Here is a 19,690-nt window from a genome sequence, read left to right as displayed (position 1 = left end):
AAAGAACCCAAATCCAGTCATTGACACGTTGCGGTAATGAAAATGTTCCCCTTAAATGTGGAAAAAACAACAAAATTGGTTTGTATGATGTCATTTGAAATCATATGCAAAATATTACATGAAGAGAAAAGTAAGCATTTACTTTTTTATCAAAATGTTTCATGACACCTCATAAGTCTAATTTCGCGAGAATCACCACATGCTGTTAGTTGTGGCACATGAAGTAAGTTAATATAATGTGCCAGTTGAAAATGATCTGTCTTTCTCACAAAGGTGTTACTGCTTTTAAAGCTTTGTTATGTTGACTTTTATGGTGCTTTTATGTACTGCATTTGGAGTTTCATAGACAAAGTCTTGTTAAATAAAAATGAGCTCTTGTTTTGTTTCTTATAAGCACACATACAGTAAAGGTGGAATGACATAAGGATGAGTAAATAATGTCAGTATGCTCGTGTTTGTGTGAACTGTTTGTCATGTATGACCATACGGTTTTCAGATTCATTTATATATTAATGACATTTGTTTCAGGTCAAAGGATTGGTTGGTATTTCTCAATATAGAGATATGTGTCTACAAAGTTGATGATGAATGCAAACAAGCACTTTCGATCTTTATATCTGTACTTATTTAAATAACATTCTTCATGCTAAACATTCTCATCGTTCCTCTATCAGTGGTTAGAAGTGGTGATTATTACCTGTTTGAAACTGACAGCGAAGAGGAGGAGGAGGAAGAGAAAAAAGAAGAAGAATTGCCCAAGAAATCTGCCTTTCAGGTGAGTGTCATACTGCGTTGTCATTCAGAAGGGAAACTTTTATTTCTAAAGTTTTCATTTATAGAAGAGAAACATTCAACTTTTGTGTTTATGAATAAAAAAAAGTTGTCTTGCATAGTCCACTTGAAATTACACACTCTTAAAAATTCGGAGTAATTTATAATCCAGCGTTGGGTCAAAAAGGGACAAGCCCAGACCCTTGGGTTGTAATTTAATTAGTGCTAGGCAAAGATTAATCGCGATTAATCGCATGCAAAATAAAAGGTTTTTTTTGCATAATATATGAGTGTGTGTAATTATTATGTATATTTAAATAAATACACACACATTCATGTACAGTACAGGCCAAAAGTTTGGACACACTTGATTAAAATGTTAACTATGATTTTTTAAAAAAAAAATTAATCTGAAGGTTTATGGTTAAATGCATGAAATTACGTTTGTAGAAAAACTATACCTGTGCCAAACAGATTAATTTCTGTTATTAGAACACTAAAATGTTATTTTAAAATATAATTTTTTAAATAGATGACTTTCACTGAATATTAAAGAAAAATCTGTCAATAAGAGCCCAGATTAAATGTGAAGTCCTTCAATATTCTTTAAAATTCAGTCTAAAGTAAAACTCCAAAAAGCTTTTTGATAAAATGACACGAGTATGGTTTTGCAATTTCTAGGCAAAGGGTGACTGCACTTCAGATGATAAAATATAACAGAATTTTGGTTTATTTTGGATGCTTTCAGTCACCAACATAATTCCCACAGTTGCATTTGTGTTATGCCATAGTTTGGACGAGTTTATTATTATTATGTTATGTGGAAAAATATATAAATAAAGAAGGATTGTGTCCAAACTTTTGGCCTGTACTGTATGTATTTAAGCAACATTTACATGTGTGTGTATATTTATTTAGATTTTTATATACTCTCTATTATATATTAACGATAAACTTGATATATAAATAAAAATGTTCTGAAATGTATATATGTATGTGTTTAAATATACATAATAATTACACACAGTACACACACACATATATTAGGCAAAAATTCACATTTATTTTGTATGCGATTAATCGCGATTAATCTTTGACCAGCACTAAATTTAATCTATGCTTGGTTGTTTCAACTCAAAATACTGGATTGTTTTAACTGGGATAATTTAACCCAATGGCTGGGCTTGACCCTGGGTTAACAATAACCCAGCATTTTTAAAGTGTAATCACAACCCATCTGATGTCTGTAATGGCTCATGTTTTTGTAGTGCAAAAATGTATAATTCAGACTCCTTTTAATATAATTCCAGCATAACATAATTCATACAATATAATAAATGTATATCTATTGTATAATGTAGTGTTGTGTAGTAGGACTTGTGGATATTGATGCTGTGACTCTTTCAATCTCTCTCCCTGGTTTTTTTGTTCTCAGCGAGCAATCAGAAAGTTTGCTTCGGCCCTCGTGGCTTTACCCAAATCAGTCATTAAACTGCCCAAAACCATTCTTCAGTATATTATCAGGGCGGCAAAGGTATCACCACCGCGGTGCGGTGAACATGTGATCTGTTCTGCTTTAGTCTGTGTATTTGTTGGTGGTGTTCATGTTAATATGTTTAAGCTGCCTTTCCATTCCATGTTATTGCAATGATACATTTGAAGTTATTAAGAAAATATTCAAATGTCAAAATAATAACTCACATAAGCGGGCATGGAATGGAAATGCTTTAGATGTATTTCCCATTGTGACTTGTGTGGTGGTGTCCATGATAGGATTTGTTTGTTTTTGTTTTTGTTCTGCTAAATGATGTTGTCGCTCCACTTTATGCTAATGGTATTGAAAATTAAATTGATTTGGCACTACAAATGCCCATGTAGTGCCAAATCATGTTTTTAGTGGAGTGCACCATATTTACTATTTTGTCCCATCTTTTGTGTACTGAATTCAAACAACTTCATCAAAATATTCATATGCACTCAAGTTTCACTTGAAACTTAAAAAATAGTTGTTTGTATTCAGCGTATTGGATATGATTGTTTGTCGTGGGTTTGTGTTAAAATCCAGCCTTTTCAGGAGATGAGAAAAAAAATATGATACAGTAGCATTATTTTTCATCTAAAAAAGATAATTTACTTACTGTATGGCTTGTATTTGAATACATATACGTTTTGTGTTTAACAAGTTAACAGACAAAGATCATGGGCGGCCTCGCCATTACAGCCGAACGCTCACTGTTTACATTCATTGCTCATTTAAACAACACTTAGTCAACTAATGTGGTCAACCAATGCACCGTTTGAAAGATAAAAGAACACAAATTCATTTGCGTGTATGCATTCAACAATATAAATAACTTAGTAGGAGTTTTTGGTTATTCTGTATGAAGAGTAAAACAATGCAAAGCTATAACAAAGCGGACGAATCCTTACCTTTTTGTGTTCTAGCAACGAGATGTCTGGTCAAATAATGGTAACATGTATTGCTCTTCGAAGAAAAGTAGTCCAGTATCCAATATCCATAGTAAATATTTGCACAAAACACACTGACCGGTAAAAAAAAAGGTTTATATGTCCATTGTTTACACCCTCGTATCTGGTAAACATGTCGTCATACTTCCGTTCACTCGACGATTATGTCTTTCAAAACACATTTTTCGATAAATCCAAACGCGTCAATGCATCTAGTAGAGTGTTCTAAACAAAATGAGAGTAGTTCAAGTCATTTCTGATAAAAACTACCCCGGCAAACTTATAAAATAGTGAAAGGGGGCGTGTTCTGCAGGTAGCGTTTGCTTGTGCGTATGCAAAAGTTTTTTATAAAAAAAATGGACAAATGACCAATTGAAATCATGTAGCGTCTAGTGACGTGTAGCTAATGATATGACGGATACACCCATGTGCGGATTTGCATAATGCTTGTATATTATAGTGTTGTTATCTGTGCGTATACATTAGCACTCAGAAGAGTTACGCACTCGTGCTCGTGCACATACAGGGCTTTGAGACGTCACCTGCTTGTTAGCACTTCTTACAATGGACTAGCATCGAGGACAGAAGTTTTTTCTCTTTCTGCTGCCTTGGAAGAACTTATGCGAAGCAGTGATGAAGAAAATGTCGAGGATACCGAAGAAGAAAGTGTTTGCAGTGTCGATTTGGAACAAGAGGAAATGTTTTTACACGGTCTAGATCGGTAAGTTATAAGTATTTTAGCGATCTGTACTGTATTATTCTTACTTCGTATTACATTTGTTTAGTAAAAGGCGTTTTATGACTTTGACTATTATACCTTATTAGTGCATTGATGCATCGTGTAATCAAAGTATTATTCAATTGCTAATATTGCGATATAACGTATTTGAAGGAAGACTAGTAACTTGCATGCGCAAATAAGGGCAAAATGTAACAAGCTCTTTCTAACTTGTTATTACAGTAGAAAGTGAGTTTCTAATACAGTTTGTTGTAGCCATAATACAGTTTGTTGTAGCCATTAGCATCACTTAGAAACACTTATGTAAAGCATATGAAACATGTTTTACTGTATGTAGAAAGTAAAACGTTCTTATTGTGTCAATGGGAGGAAAATGCAGTGAATACGTGATAGTTCGACTGTGTAATATTATCTGTTGCATTAGAAGATGCATTTCTAAACCTATTTGTAAATGTCAATAGGGATGCTGACACTTCTGATGAAGAGTGGTTACCAGAGGCCTCTGGACCACAGACTAATCATTCCTGCCTTTCTAAACATCTTCACCTGCGTTCACCTGTGCCAAGGGAAGAGGAAAGAAAAGGACACAGATAGAATCTCCATCTGACTCACGCAGCACTGTATGGTTGGTGAAAATACAATGCTGAAAAGAAAACTGTACTTTGAGGCAGACTGTTGACAGATTATTGTAAGATAGTATTGTGAATGTGTGCAAATGGCATCACTAGAACAGGTCTGATGGTACATTACTCTGCTATTCATAATCCTAAAGTGTGAACTTTGTTTATGAATAGAGCAGGCATGATGGTACATTACTCTGATAGCCATAATCCTAAAGTGTGAATTTTGTGTATGAATAGAGCAGGCATGATGGTACATTACTCTGATAGCCATAATCCTAAAGTGTGAATTTTGTGTATGAATACAGCAGGCATAATGGGACATTACTTTGCTATTCATAATCCTAAAGTGTGAATTTTGTGTATGAATAGAGCAGGGATGATGGTACATTACTCTGATAGCCATAATCCTAAAGTGTGAATTTTATGTATGAGTACAGCAGGGATGATGGGACATTACACTGCTATTCATAATCCTAAAGTGTGAATTTTGTGTATGAATAGAGCAGGCATGATGGTACATTACACTAATAGTCATAATCCTAAAGTGTAAATGCAATACTTTGTAAATAGTTTGTATTTTTGACTCGTGTCACAGCACTGCCAAGCTATGTGCAATACTTTATCACAGTTTGTTGATAACTACTATATTGTAAACATATAAAAACCTATACATAAATTTGTTCTTTAATGTTGTACATTTTCCTAAACCATGCAAAATTATGTAAGTAAATAAAGACATTGTTTCATTTTATATGAGTAAGTAATTGGGTGTCCTTTTGGAGCCTTCAAATAGCACACCAAGAAAAATGCACATAAATACCTTTTAAAATATATCCAGAAAGTTAGTATTTTCCAGAAAAAACAGTGTATATTATTCTGTCACATACTAAATCAAAATAAAATGTGTGGAAATGGTCAGATAAACATGTTAGACCTCAATGTAGAAGGTGGTAACCAAGTGTCCCTTTGGAGTCTCCAAGTGGCTTTTTTTGGAAAGACACCCAGACATACACTAACAAAAAAGCTTGTAAAAACCTCATTTTTGCTTGTATCAACTTCAAATTTTACAAATAGACTGTCAAGACCTGTGAGTTTAGATCAATTATATTTTCAGGCTCATTTACCACTGGTTGGTTAGTTATTTTGCCATAGAAATGTAAGAATGAAAATATTTTAAAAGAGAAAAAATCTTGAGCGCTGTATTTCTGCTGCCATATCTATGAAATATTTATTGCTAGAACAGTTCTGCATTTCTAGTAGTGAAATTTGAAGTGTTAGCTTTCAAAAGACACCTTGGTTATGTTTGTAGACAGTAGGATGCATGAGCAACAGCCTTTTTATTTTGGGTATGCCATTTGCCAGAGTGGGGGGGGGGGCTGGCTCGACGTCTAAGAGGTTAAATTCAACTAATTTCCTGAAATGGTTGGATGTCCTTCATGTTTATGTATTGATATCATTGGGAAACTTTGTTCAAATGCATTAATACATGAATTTACATTGATGTTACTTCGTAGTTTGTGTATCGTGCCTGGATCACCGACTCAAAGACGGCGCTGAAAGAGAGAACCAAAGGGAGGCGACATTTCTGGAAGCGATATGGCCGCGGTCATCGACATAAAAAAGACAATAAAGAAGGTATGCTACGGTTGTCGCCTTATGTTTGGTTGAAGGAATTTTGTGGTTTTAGGATAAGCTCGATAACTATTGACTGAGTTTGTGCCACGCTGCTGATGACCTCGGAAAGCTCCTTCTTTTGTCTGTCATACTGTTTATAGTAATGCACTTACAGTTAAAGTCGATAGGGCGAGACATTTTATTTATGGGACATTTCACATATTTATGGGAAACAAGCTCCACCTCTAGGAATGATGTCGGTAATGCTAAAGATCGTTCATCTAGAACAGCTGAGTAACCCAGCATTTAACTAAATTAAAAAATGAAGTCCTAAAAACAGGAGAACAAGTAAGTTTACAGAAAATAAGTGGCAAATTTTTGCCTTAAACATTAAATATTTCTCCGTAGTTAATGCCAATACAATTGTTCATGTTAGTTCATTGTGCTTTAGCTAATGTTAACATTTACAATTTTTGATTTTAAAAATGTATTAGTAAATGCTGTGCATAACAAACTATGGTTAATGAATGCCTTAGAACAGGGGTTTCAAAACCATTTAGGCCACGTGTGTCAAACATAAGGCCTGCAGGCCAGATCAGGCCCGCGTAATGATATTTGTTAAGTTTTTAATTGGTCTGCTTTAATTCGGGCCATGTATTTGACACATGTGCCTTAGAAGTATTATTTATTGTTAGTTCATGTTGTCTAACGGTGGCGGCCGGTGACTTTTTTATTCGAGGGCGCTCGATGCGAAGTTCGTCACATCATGTATGTAGCCCGTCATGTGTGTGGTTCGTAATTTCAAAATATGTGTTCTGCGCATCGAATGATCCTGTGTGCATCACGTGTCTTGTCAAAATAAATGCCTGCTCAGACGCGTCTAAAGGGTTTATGATAAAATAGACGCTTGCGTTTGCCAGATACTCGCATAATCTCATGCGTAATCAGAGTTTATTGTTAAGAGAGTGTTTTCCGTGTTTTTTGCGAACGTCTCTTTTATCAAAAACAGGCACTTATTTTGACAAAACACATGATGCAGATGGTTCACATGATGCAACAAATACATATTTTGAAAACAAGAGCAACACACATGACACTCCGGACACATATTTTGAATTTGTGCCCCTCGGATGAGCAGTCACAAGCCGCCACTGTTGTCTAATGCATTAAGTAATGTAAAAGGGGTGAGACCAATTTGTCAATAGCAACATATTTAAAAACTAAGACTTAAACATGAACGGTAAAAAGCAACCTTATCTGTATGTTGTGTAGGTCATGTGGCAATAGAAATTGGTGAAGAGGATCGTCAGAGTTCAGAGGATGAAAAAAACGGACCAGGTACCTTCATAAAAATTTTTTTTATGATCTTCATGATAAAAACCTTTAAAAAAGTTTCCCCCTGTGGTGAAAATCAAGTTTTTATTTTGGTTTATATATCTATGATGTGTTTTAATATGTTTTAAAGGTGCAGTGTGTAAATATTAGAAGGATCTTTTGACAGCAGTGCAATATTATATAGACAACTATGCTTTCAGTGGTGTTTATAAAACGGTTAGTTCCAATCCTTGATTCTGATTGGTCAATAGGTGTGCTTTATTCATGATAAAACACTGCTATGACCGGTTCACCCAACGGTTCTATTTAATATCACTGCACCCTTAGCAACACCCTTAGCAACACATAAACATATAATGAGACAAAGTCTGAGAACAGTTTGTTGTTTTTATTTGAGCTTTCATGTTGTTGTTCGCAGTCAGGGACTATTTTTCTAGCGGAAGGAATGCTTTTATTGATTTAACTTCATGAAAGTTGCACTAATATTTTTTTTACTTTAATATTGTGTGGTAACCGTTTTATAAAAGCAATAAGGTACTCGAGGCAAGTGCTGTATCGTGAATAAGTAACGGCTGAAGGGGTTGCAGGCACTCCGCTTCGCGTCGTGCCTAACAACGCCCTTCAGCCGTTACTTATTCACGATACAGCACAGCCTCTCGTACCTTATTGCTTACTTAAAGATGTGACAAAACGAACTGTATTGTTTTTATTACTTTAGAATGAGCTGTTTTTATCTACATACATCGGGGGTCCCCTTACATGGAGGCAGCCATTTTGTGCCATCATGATTCTACAGTAGCCCTAAACGGACAAACTACGTTGTCTCAGACGATGACATGTTTGTCTTGTGATGGCTTCCATATAGCTTCTCTGTGCAATATGCAACCTTACCTAGATGCCGCTAAAATCTACACACTGCACCTTTAAGACAAACAAATTCATCATTCAAAAACATTTTCCAAAAACTCCAAACCGTAGTTTGAAATCGCCTTTTCTACGTCACAAACATGTAACCAATCACATCATCACAGTTAAACGAGTGGATCAGAGTTTGAGCCATAGATATTGTATATGGATTCAGCATAGACTCAGCGCTGAAACGATGGCTGCTCAGCTTAATTTTCAAAAAGTCACATATATCTTAGCAGAAAGTTGGAAAATGTTGCATTTACTTCACACAAGCGCAGCCATGTCCCCATGTTGCCATGGGAACGTTATGAAGTGACGTAATTATGCGACGTGGGGAATCACTTTTATTTCTTTTTCATCCAACCGCAGTTTTTGCAATTTCCCGCAATTTTTCGCAATTTTTGCAAGTTCCCGCATTTTCATTGCGTAAAATTGCATAAATATCCCACATATTCCATCGCATTTTTTTTATAAAAAAAACATGTCCCCATGTTGCCATGGGAACGTTATGAAGTGACGTAATTACCCGACATAAAAACAACAGGGTTTTGGGAATCACTTTTTTTTTTTTCATCCAACCGCAGTTTTTGCAATTTCCCACAATTTTTGCAAGTTCCCGCATTTTCATTGCATAAAATTGCATAAATATTCCGCTTATTCCATCGCATTTTTTTTTTACAAAAACGTGCCGCAAGATCAAGCATTTTTGCCAGCAACAATTACAAAGTTTTTCTGAAAGGACTGTTATGTGTCTGAAATTGCTGAATGTAGCATCTATTTGCATATATATCTATGGTCCGGGGTGGAGGCGAGGCCTAATTCGCATATTCATATATCTATGGTCCGACTCTGTGCGACTGAGTAGAGATGGGGCTAATTTGCATATTGATAGATCTGCATATACTAATAAGGCAATGGTGTAGAGTCACAAAGCTGTTTGAAAGCATGAAGAAACTACTGTCACAAGTAAAACTTTTTATTATTATGCTCAAAGACGAGTTTTAAGTGATAAAATTATCGAGTACAGGGGGACTTTAAATGGTTCTTTGTCAGGCTGTATGGTTCCATAAAGAACCTTTAACATCCGTAGAGCACAGGTTCTTGTAAAGGGAAAAGGTTTTGCAGAATATAAAAAGTTATGAAAGAAAGTGAAAGATTCTTTGGGGAACCCAAAATGGGTTCATTTTTAAGAGTGTGTGGTGTCATATGAAAATAAACTTTAGGTACAGCTTAAAGCTGTGAAGCTAAAACGGTTTGCCTCTCCGATTCCTGCAGACAACATCATCAAGAGGGTTTTCAACATCATCAAGTTCACCTGGGTGCTGTTTCTGACCACCATTGAGAGCATCACCAAGTGGCTGAACTCCGTCTGCAGAGAGTACATTGACATATCCACAGTTCTGCGCATCGAACGCTGCATGCTGACCAGAGAAGTCAAAAAGGTTCACAGTGAACAATGTAACATCTGATCTTAAATGCTTTTAAGCTAAATATGTCATTTTTATAATAACTAGTGTGATATCTAAAGAAAATGTGGTTGATGTTCGTCTGACAGGCAGTACCACAAAATAAACTACATTAGGTTATGATGTAGGGTCTTGTATCAGCCTACAGGATACTTGATTTATAAATGGTGAACAGGTGGTGAAATATTAAAGTTGCCATGAAACGGAAATAGTGATTGTCGCCATCTTGATGTATATCCAAGTGAAACGGCTTCTAAATGAGAGAAAGAGTAGGGTGGGACTTGAATTGATACATCATGGCACATGAATTGTAAAAAAAACATTAATTAAATAATATTTTAAATTGAAATGATCATGTGAGATGAACGAGAACGTAGGATGCAAGATGATACCTAAATCTAGCACATCTGCATTAAAGTACGTAGGATTTCTATTTTATTGAAAACATGTGGTTAGTTCGCCTGATGTGCCGCGTGACATAAAACATGGACCGTTCTGTCGGTCAATAATCCGCTAAAATTTCGTCCCTCAGGGAAACGTCCCATCACGGGAGAGTATCCACGTGTACTATCAGAAGCAGATGAAGCTGAATGTGTCTCGTGAGTCTGGGCTGGATCGGATCAGCGAGGAGGATTCGGGTTCGGGTTCACACAGAGAGCGTCGTCGACGGGCCGGACACAGTACGGACTCTTTTGCGTCTAGAGACAGCATCTCCAGGTCTTTATTACTTTGTCTTGTTGTTTTGCACCAAAGTTGTAAAAGTGGAAATGGGTCATACTTTTCTAATGAATGAATTGCACGAAAAAACACGTTGTGTCCATATCATAATCTCATGCTTCATCATATAGGTACAGTACATATAACAAAATGTCAATTTTTGTAGAATTAGCAATACACTGAGATGGATCTAATTTTTTTGGGAAATCATCATTCCTCATAAATTCATCTTTTGTCATTAAGTTCCACATCTGTTCATGTTTCCATCCATCAGTGGATATACAGAAGCCACCATGCTGTTTTCCCGTCAGTCCACCTTGGATGACCTGGACGATATACCCCAGAATATTCCCAAAACCAGCGAGCGCGCTCGTCCCAAACTGCGCAAAATGTACGGCCTGGAAATGTCCAACTCCTCCGCGGACAGCGGCAGCAGCATCATCTCCAGGTGTCCATGTTCACTTCTTCATCACACTCATCTTCACACCCATCACTATCAGTTTTGTGTTATTGTTTTGATGAAAGTCGTAGGAGAATGAAGATGTGATTCTAGTGTATTCTAGCACCTTATCATTGCAAATTTCTCATGTTGTTTTGTGTTTTTTTTCCCAGTGAAGCCACCCAGTGCATCACACTGTTTTCTCGGCAAGGCACCGACGACACCATAGATGAGGCTGAGAACGAGCAGGACCAGTTGGACGCAGACAAAATGAAGGAAAAAGACGAAGGAGCTGACTTGAGACAGCAGTCCATCGAGGATAAACCTGAGGAGGCAGGTCTTGAAGACGTGAAACTGGATATTACAGAGGATGAGATGCCGGAAATAACCGAGAAAGTAAGCGAAGACGTGATGCAGGACAAGACAGAGGAAGTGATGGTGGAAAGTCAGTGGGATCCGGTAGATTCAGATGAAGGACGTGAAGATGTTCAGGTCTCTCAGGGGGAGTTTAAGGTGCACATGGAAGAAGAACAATTTGTTACTGAAGAGGAAGATGGAGAAGAGCCTCTTCGAAGGGATGACGGCGAATCATCAGGAGCTGAGAATGGGCAAACAGACTTACACAGCGGGCAGCTTTTAACCCCAGATACAGAGATGCCCAACACCTCTGATGCAGATGTGCCACCTAGTTACAGCAAAGCCGTGAGTTTCGACCGGCTGTCTATGAGCTCAGACGAAAGTGACAGTGATAAACGTCTGATGCTAATGACGCCCGACAGCAAGTCTGATCTGGACGACTCTTTGTTGCCCTCTATGACCACTGAACTGACTGCCAGCGAGCTACTGCTCAACAAGTGAGTAAACTTATATAGCCAGATGTTTGACAAAGTCTTTCTGTAGTTCAGATTAGCAACAATAGCCATGTTTCCATCACCGCAATTTTATGCACAATTTGAAGTATCACATCAAAAACGAGTGATGGAAATGCCAAATTTCGATAAAACAAATATCTTAATTTGCAAAAAAGTTTTTACACTCGCTTGATGGGCTTTTTGACTTGTGCGGAAAAAGTAAATGTAAATAATTGGAGATAGAAACATTGTCTTTACCATATATGTTGTCGTCATAATGCCCTTGCTGCCAGTGCCTGCATCAAAAATTCTGCATTCCTTCTTTTGTGCTAAAAATTCAGTTTGGCAATTACAAGCTGCACTGCTAGTAAATTAATAACTTGCCCCATCGTGACCACATGCAGGGCTCGACATTAAGGCTTGTCCGCTTGTCCGGGACAAGTGGATTTTTTGAAGGACAAGTGTAAGAGAAAATTTGTTGTCCGACTGGACAAGTTCAATTTCAAACAATGTTACTTAACGTTATGTGCGGTTAACGACAGAGCAGAACACGCAGCGCAAACATCGAGCGGAATATTGAAGTATATAAATGACAGACACTTCAACTGCGTTTTCATCACTGTGTGTCAAAAAAGCCGATTTAAGTCCGCATTTTTTCTCTTCTAAAGTTCGGTAAAAACACATAATGGGCTTAAAATCTTGTTTAAGAATCGGTCGAATTCACGAAAACATAAGACAAAAAATAAGAAAGTTCTTAAGATAAATTATAAGAAGTGCGTAAGAATGTTCCTAAGTGCATTTCTCAAACATTTCTTAAGAAGTTCTCATTTTTTTCTTAAGAATATCTTAAATTTGTGTCTTAAGAGTAAAATGACAAGCTTTTAAATGAATTAAGATACCCTGTTAATGAGGTAACAATACGCTTATCCATTAATCTTTTGACTACCTTGCGATCATTTACGCGATACAAACCAGCGACCCGCGCTCACATGAAGCGGAGGATGAAGCGTGCATGCGGTTTCGGAGCCCTCGACTCACATGACGGAGCAATTACCGGTTCGCCTCCTGCTTACCCCCCATTCAGACAGCCAGCAACCAGCAGTAGCAGAGCGACGCAATCTCATTCATTTCAATGGAAACCAGGCGACTTCCGGCGACACGAGCGAAAGTGACCGTTGGCGACCGTATGGGCGTGTCCAGCGACGCGAGAAAGTTAAGAAAAGATTAACTTTATGCAAATGTCGAACGAATTTCGGGAGCGACTACCAATGAGAACGAAGCAGTGGAGTTCACGTCATCCTTCTCTCGTCAGTTACTGGCGTAGATGGTACTCATTTGTTTATGACAAGCAGATTTAGAAACGCCTCATTGAAAGAGACGGGCGACACACAGCGATGACATCGCTGGCTGTCTGAATGCGGCGTTAGAGCGACTTTTAGCTGTTAAGTAATTTCACAATGAATGCAGGCTATTACGGAGGAAGTTAAATGTTTGCTTATATTATCACTAATACTTATTTGTGTTTCATGACATAAGTAAGCCATTAAACTTAATTATTTGACGATGAAATTCCTCTTTAAAGTAATCTATGTGATGTAAACTGATTAAATTGCCATTTCAGACTACAAAATTCAACATGTCACATTTAAAACAGTCACATTAACGTATAAAACATCCTACATTTTTAGATTTAAGACTACTGTAAGGTTATCCTAACTTTAAGATGTTATGTAAGACAGTTTATTTTTCGAGAATTGGAATACTGCTTAAGTTTTTTCTTAAGAAAAAAAAAAAAGAACTTTCTTAAGAAGCTTTTTTTTTGAGAATACAAAATATTCTTAAATTTTTTCTTAAGCTTGAATTTAAGATAAAATGGCAGTTAAGAAGATTTTTCTTCTTAAGAATGTTTTGTGAATCCAGCCCCTGTTTTATAATGAGAATCTCTCTTTCAGCGCGCCTATGTGTGTGTGTGCGCCGCGCGGCAAACGATTTGAATCTGACAAAGTTCGTCACTGTACATTAAAAAATCCCACACAAACATTACAGCATAAATGCTAGAATTAAGGTTGATTTTATATATAACAGATAATCTAGATACATGTTTTTTAAAACATGTTAATGTTTTAATGTTTTGCTTTAGTGTTTTAATGTCAGACAATCATTGAAATGTGGGAAAAATGAAGAGAAAGGCAGCAGATATAGCATCATTCTTTAGAAAGAGTAACAAGAAGTAGCCAAATGAATCTTAGTAAAATACATTTCAGTGGCCTAAAAAATTCACGTGATTTTCTGGTCTCTATCGTTTTTTCAGCAATGGGAGATATAAATTCTGGTTTCAAAGTAAATTTCAAAAGTTTTATTTTATTAAATAGTTTAAAAAACATGATGTTGAATTATGACTATAAATTGTATGTTAATCTCAATTCAATTTAATTAAAATTAAAGTATTGTAGCAATTGTATGTTATACATTATTCTGATTAACACACCTATAATACTTAAAAGTATTTTAAGGTTGGATGATAGAGATTTTATATGCCACCCCAGAGTAACTGCTGGCCCCTGCCTGGCCACCCCTATGAGAAATCCCTTGCTCCGCCACTCATTAGCAAAACACAAACAATACATTATATTATAAATCTTTACCCGGACAAGTGACTTTTGTGCATGGACAAGTGAAACATAAATTTACTTGTCCGAAGGACAAGTTCCTCAAAAAGTTAATGTCACGCCCTGACATGCATCTTGTCTCCATTATCCAAGCGTGATTCGCTTCGAAACCCAGCTAGTAAGTCTGGGGGCGTCTCACAAATACTGGACATTTCCGAAACCAGGATTGTTTTTTCAGACTTTTCAAGTGGTAGATTTCCTCAGAATCTTTTTTACTAAAGTCTTGAAAGCCATGCAGCATTACTTTTTGTCGTTCTTGTTTTCTTGTGATCGAGACAAAAAACAGTTCATGAGATGATGTAAAAGAAAACAATACTACAGTACATGGCGATGGAATGGTTCAAAAACACTTTTGCAGACTTATGCCGAGTTCAGACTGTATGATTTTCAAATTAGTCGGGTCACCTGTGGTTTCACACTGCGTGATTATCAGGGGAAGCGTTCAGTCGCTGCTGTTTCACACTGCATGATGGATTGGCGACAGGGGTCTTCATACTGCATGACTTTACCGTAAGAAGAATCGCCGATAACTTTTTCCCGGTCCGCAAACTACGTCTCACAACCAAACGCACACGAGAAGTGACGCGAAGGAAACGGCGCGAGGTCACGCGTGCAAGACCGGAGTTCTCACGTGAGACTGGGATTATTATTAAAAATAGTCACCCGCAAGAAGTTTACCATGTGCGCTCATTTGCAGCAGAAAGAAGAAGAAATAAAAATTACGAATGAGGAAATGTTTGGAGAGGCTCCTCCCCGAACTTCCAGCTGTCCTGCATGTTGCTCTCTCATTGGCTGTAGGTCATCGCCGATGTTATTGTCAGTCAAAACACATTTCACACGGAATGATTTTGAATCGCCGACCGGTCCAGATATTTAGCATGCCAAATATCTCACGGGTGTTGGCGACTCGTAGGCGATCCTCTCAGAACGCGTCTTTTATAATTCACACTGTGTGATTGTCACTCGCGTGCACGAGCATCGATTTGCCTGTGATTTCGGCCATTTGTCGGCGATTTCTCAAAACCTGTCGGCGAGTCAAAATCAGGGCTAAAATCGTGCAGTCTGAACTCGGCATTAGTAACAATGCCAAGATCATAGCTTTGATCCAAAATTAAAATTGTTTGAGTGCAAGAAGAAATAATATTTATAATTACATAATTTTTAGGGCTGTCAAAAGATTAATCGCATACAAAATAAAAGATAATTTTTTTATATTATACATAGATAAAAAAATACATAAATAAAATTTTTCTTAAATGCATATGTGTATGTGTGTATTTATATATACAAAATAATTACACACAATTCATGCACATATAAGCTATTATGGAAAAACAAACTTTTATTTTGTATGCAATTAATCGCGATACATTTTTTTACATCCCTAATAATTATATAGTTATTCATATTTATATTACGATCAAGTGGTTGCATTTAATTTATGAATGTTATATAGTTTTTATTAATAATTTTTTTATTTTTTTATTTTGTATGTAACTTCTGATATCTGTACTCTTGTTCTTCCTCCAGAATGTTCTATGACGAGGAACTGGATAATTCAGAGCGTTTTTATACTTCCCAGCCGCTGGGTCTGCAGCTATGTTATGCTCTTTATAACCTGCTAGTGGCGCATTCAGAGATGGTGTGTTACCTGGTGATCATCCTCAACCACATGATATCAGCGTCCATGGCAACGCTAGTACTGCCCATCTCCATCTTTCTATGGGCAATGCTTTCTGTTCCACGACCTAGCAAACGCTTTTGGATGACTGCTATTGTATACACAGAGGTAAGGTTTTGAGGTATATTTGGTATCTTTAATTAATTGTCTTCTTGAATTACGTCTTTAAATTTTCCCTAACATAAGCAGAAAACTATAGAAATTAAGGGAGAAGGTAGAAAAAGGTTATATAGTTTAACCTTCTTAATGGTTTTTATGTACCCAACTTTCATCATCAATGAGGTTGTATTTGTTAACTTTAGTTAATGCAATAGCTAATGAAAAATGAAGTAACATGAACAATTGTACTGGCATTAACTAAAGCCCACTCGATCGTCTTCGTTGTTGAACCGATTATATTATTCGATTTTCCTGTTGTGCATGGTGTGTTTGTGAAAACTATATTGCCTATTTATTGTTAGTTTATGTTAGTAAAAATGTACTAAAATGTACAACTTTATTGTAAAGTGTTACTCATTAAAAAACTCTAAATAGTTTCTTTTTCTGTCTTTCAGGTTACCATTGTCATCAAATACTTCTTCCAGTTCAGCTTTTTCCCATTCAACCAGGACCTGGAGATGCACAAGAAGAAGCCGTACCATCCGCCCAACATCATCGGGGTGGAGAAGAAAGATGGTTATGTACTTTATGACCTCGTCCAGCTGCTTGCACTGTTTTTTCACCGATCCATACTGAAGGTTCCTATTTTAAATCTTCTGCATGCTGTCAGCTGTAGTGTTCATGAAAATCCCATTCAAACTGTGAGCAAGAACTTTCACCATATAAATTAGCAGCCATGTTGCCTGAATATAGGTTGCGTCTCATTCAGCTCCCTTTTTCAGTAGTCCAGGGAGTCGACCATTTCAAGGAGTGTCTTAGGTGCAATCCTTCCAGTGCACTGGAACGTTCGTTCCCTAAAAATTCCCACGGTGCAATGCTAAAACCAGTGAGCATCGATTTGATTGGTCCCTATATTTCCTTAATCACGTGACCCTTTCTCAAGCTCTCCAACCGAAACTACGTGAGCCAACTCAATAAACTTTTTGAAACGCGACCGAACGTTTAAAAAGACAACCGTTTGTTTTAATTGTAATATCATATTACAAAATATTTAAAATAATATTTAAAATGCAATATTCCTCCAAATTTATGCACGGATATGTAAGAGACTAATGAAAGTGATGAAGTCATGAGATATTGATTTTGCCGGTTGTTGATGAATAACAGCTGTGAATTATCATAATGGGCCTGATTTTAACGATCTAAGCGCATTGTCTAAAGCGCACGGCACATGGTCTAAATGGGCATATTACTAACGCACTCTCTAAATAACAAAAATAATATTTCACCATTGATTTTAGACTTTAGAGCAGGTTTTTGTTGGTCAATGGCGTAGTCTATTTTAGTTGCCTCAAAATAGCAACGCCGCGTATGCGGTCGACAAATACGACTTTGGGATAACACACCCGAAATCTTGGCCAGGACATGTCCTGGAAAAATAGCATGTATGGTCACCCTCAGCTTAATACTTACAAATAAAAGGTAATTAATGTATCAATCAATGTAATATAAATATGCATAATTAATAACATATAAGATTTTATTTACACATGATAAAACAAAATTCATATTCGTCTTGTTTAGACTTGAGCGCATTTTGGCTGCTAGGAGACATGTATTCAATGAATTCAATTTGCATTATTTACAAAATGAGTTAATAAAATATATCAAATCAATATTTGTTTGTATATATTTAGTTTTGTGGCAAGTAGCCGTATAATAAGCAGGATAATTTACAGGCAGATGGGTTGTTTTCGCAAATAAATCCTCCGCTTAGCATCGTAATCCTGATCACCCTGTCGGGATTTATCCTGCAATTATTCTGAACTGTCTGGCTGTGCATTATCCCTCACATAATGATAAATGGCATTAGTCTAATGTAGTTATATAACTTTTCTGGCTGCATTGTAGAAACGGTGCAGAGTTTAAGGTGCTGAAGAATGTAAAACTGTATTTATGTAGGCATTGATGAGTTTTGTACATGGTAATGACATTGTGAGCCTTAAACACTATTGTTTCCTCCTTTTATTTAAACCTCATACATGCAAAAGACATCAGGCCAATCTCAACATAACACCAACTGTGACATCACAGTCGAGATGTACACCCCAACATTAAATTAAAATTTTTGCACTTAACTCATACCCTGCCAGCCATTTTAAAGTTGCCCGCCAGCATTTTTTTGTGATTTGCATAAAAGTTTTAAAAATTCCCAGGAAAATTTTTTTTCTAAAAAAATATAAACATACAAATCAAATGAAAGAACAGACCCTCATCTTTCAAACAAACAATAAACAAACAAACATATGCTAACTATATTTTTTCTCTGCTTATAAACTCTTAAATATGGGTATTTTTCTTTAAAAAAAAAAATATATATATATATATATTAAATGTGTTATTTAGAGATCAGATTCATAACAATTATCAAAACATACGCAGAGTTTAAAATGAGTAAATAACGTTTTGGCTTCAGTTTTTTCATAAATTGGGTAAGTGGATAATCGCGGTATTACAGATTAACATAAAAATTCATCAGGAACATGTTTTTGTATGCAAATGTTTTCTCTTTTTTGACGAGATAACTCGTCAATGGCGGGGAAAGAGTTAATAAAGACACAAACCTTATATAGACATTTGTTCATATCAATAACCTATAGGAGGAAATATTAATCATGAGTTTTGAATTACAGAATCAATCATAGGTCTTAAGATCTTTAAAACAATTCACACTGATCTATTGCAGGTGTTGTAAAGTCTTGTTCTTGTTCAGTAGCCTAATCATTTTCTGTTTTAGGTTTGAGATATTTTCCAGCCTCCAGTAAAGGACGCCAAGATAGAAACATAATTTATCAGACATTATGAGATGTAAACAAAGCCACTGGACTGTTGAAAGCTTAAAAACCATAAAATGGATTTAAAATCAATTTCGTAATGCTCGTGAAATAATGCTAGCGTAAGGTTGCTCTTCTTTAAAGGTTCCAGTGTGGTTTTGATTTTGCTCTTTTTGTGAGGGCGCTAGTAAAAAGTGCATTGTCAATTTTTTTGTTGGTTTTGACTGTGGGTTGATAAAGAGCGCTTGTAAAAACACAGTAAATGTGTGATTTACAGCACACCCATAAAAGGCACAAAACATCCAGAAAAATGCTGCTATTGGCACTATATATGCTGAGGTTTATTTCAAAATGTCCAAATAGTTTATTGTGATCAAGAATTTGATTTGTGCTAAAAATATATCTTTTGTCTCTCTTTGTGCCTTTTATCTCCATGTAGTTTAGAGCTTTGAATGAACAGGCAATGTTTTGTTT

General features: G+C 36.3%; 1 protein-coding gene across 3 annotated transcripts in view; it reads left to right on the top strand.

Annotated features, from left to right (window-relative positions):
- Nucleotides 1-19,690, top strand: part of LOC141362432 (piezo-type mechanosensitive ion channel component 2-like) — a 150,072-nt gene that overhangs the window by 107,218 nt on the left and 23,164 nt on the right. For all 3 annotated transcript variants that reach the window (XM_073864496.1, XM_073864495.1, XM_073864497.1), the window contains 9 exons: nt 675-775; nt 6,117-6,237; nt 7,489-7,554; nt 9,736-9,902; nt 10,459-10,643; nt 10,918-11,091; nt 11,256-11,936; nt 16,133-16,391; nt 16,838-17,020. In XM_073864496.1, the coding sequence (XP_073720597.1) occupies nt 675-775; nt 6,117-6,237; nt 7,489-7,554; nt 9,736-9,902; nt 10,459-10,643; nt 10,918-11,091; nt 11,256-11,936; nt 16,133-16,391; nt 16,838-17,020 (1,937 nt within the window). The remainder of the gene's footprint in view (nt 1-674; nt 776-6,116; nt 6,238-7,488; nt 7,555-9,735; nt 9,903-10,458; nt 10,644-10,917; nt 11,092-11,255; nt 11,937-16,132; nt 16,392-16,837; nt 17,021-19,690) is intronic.

The sequence above is a fragment of the Misgurnus anguillicaudatus genome, unplaced genomic scaffold (genome assembly GCF_027580225.2).
Source record: "Misgurnus anguillicaudatus unplaced genomic scaffold, ASM2758022v2 HiC_scaffold_26, whole genome shotgun sequence".
Taxonomy (NCBI): Eukaryota; Metazoa; Chordata; class Actinopteri; order Cypriniformes; family Cobitidae; genus Misgurnus; species Misgurnus anguillicaudatus.
The sequence above is the reverse complement of the archived record's forward strand: the minus strand, read 5'-3'. Positions and strand labels throughout refer to the sequence as shown.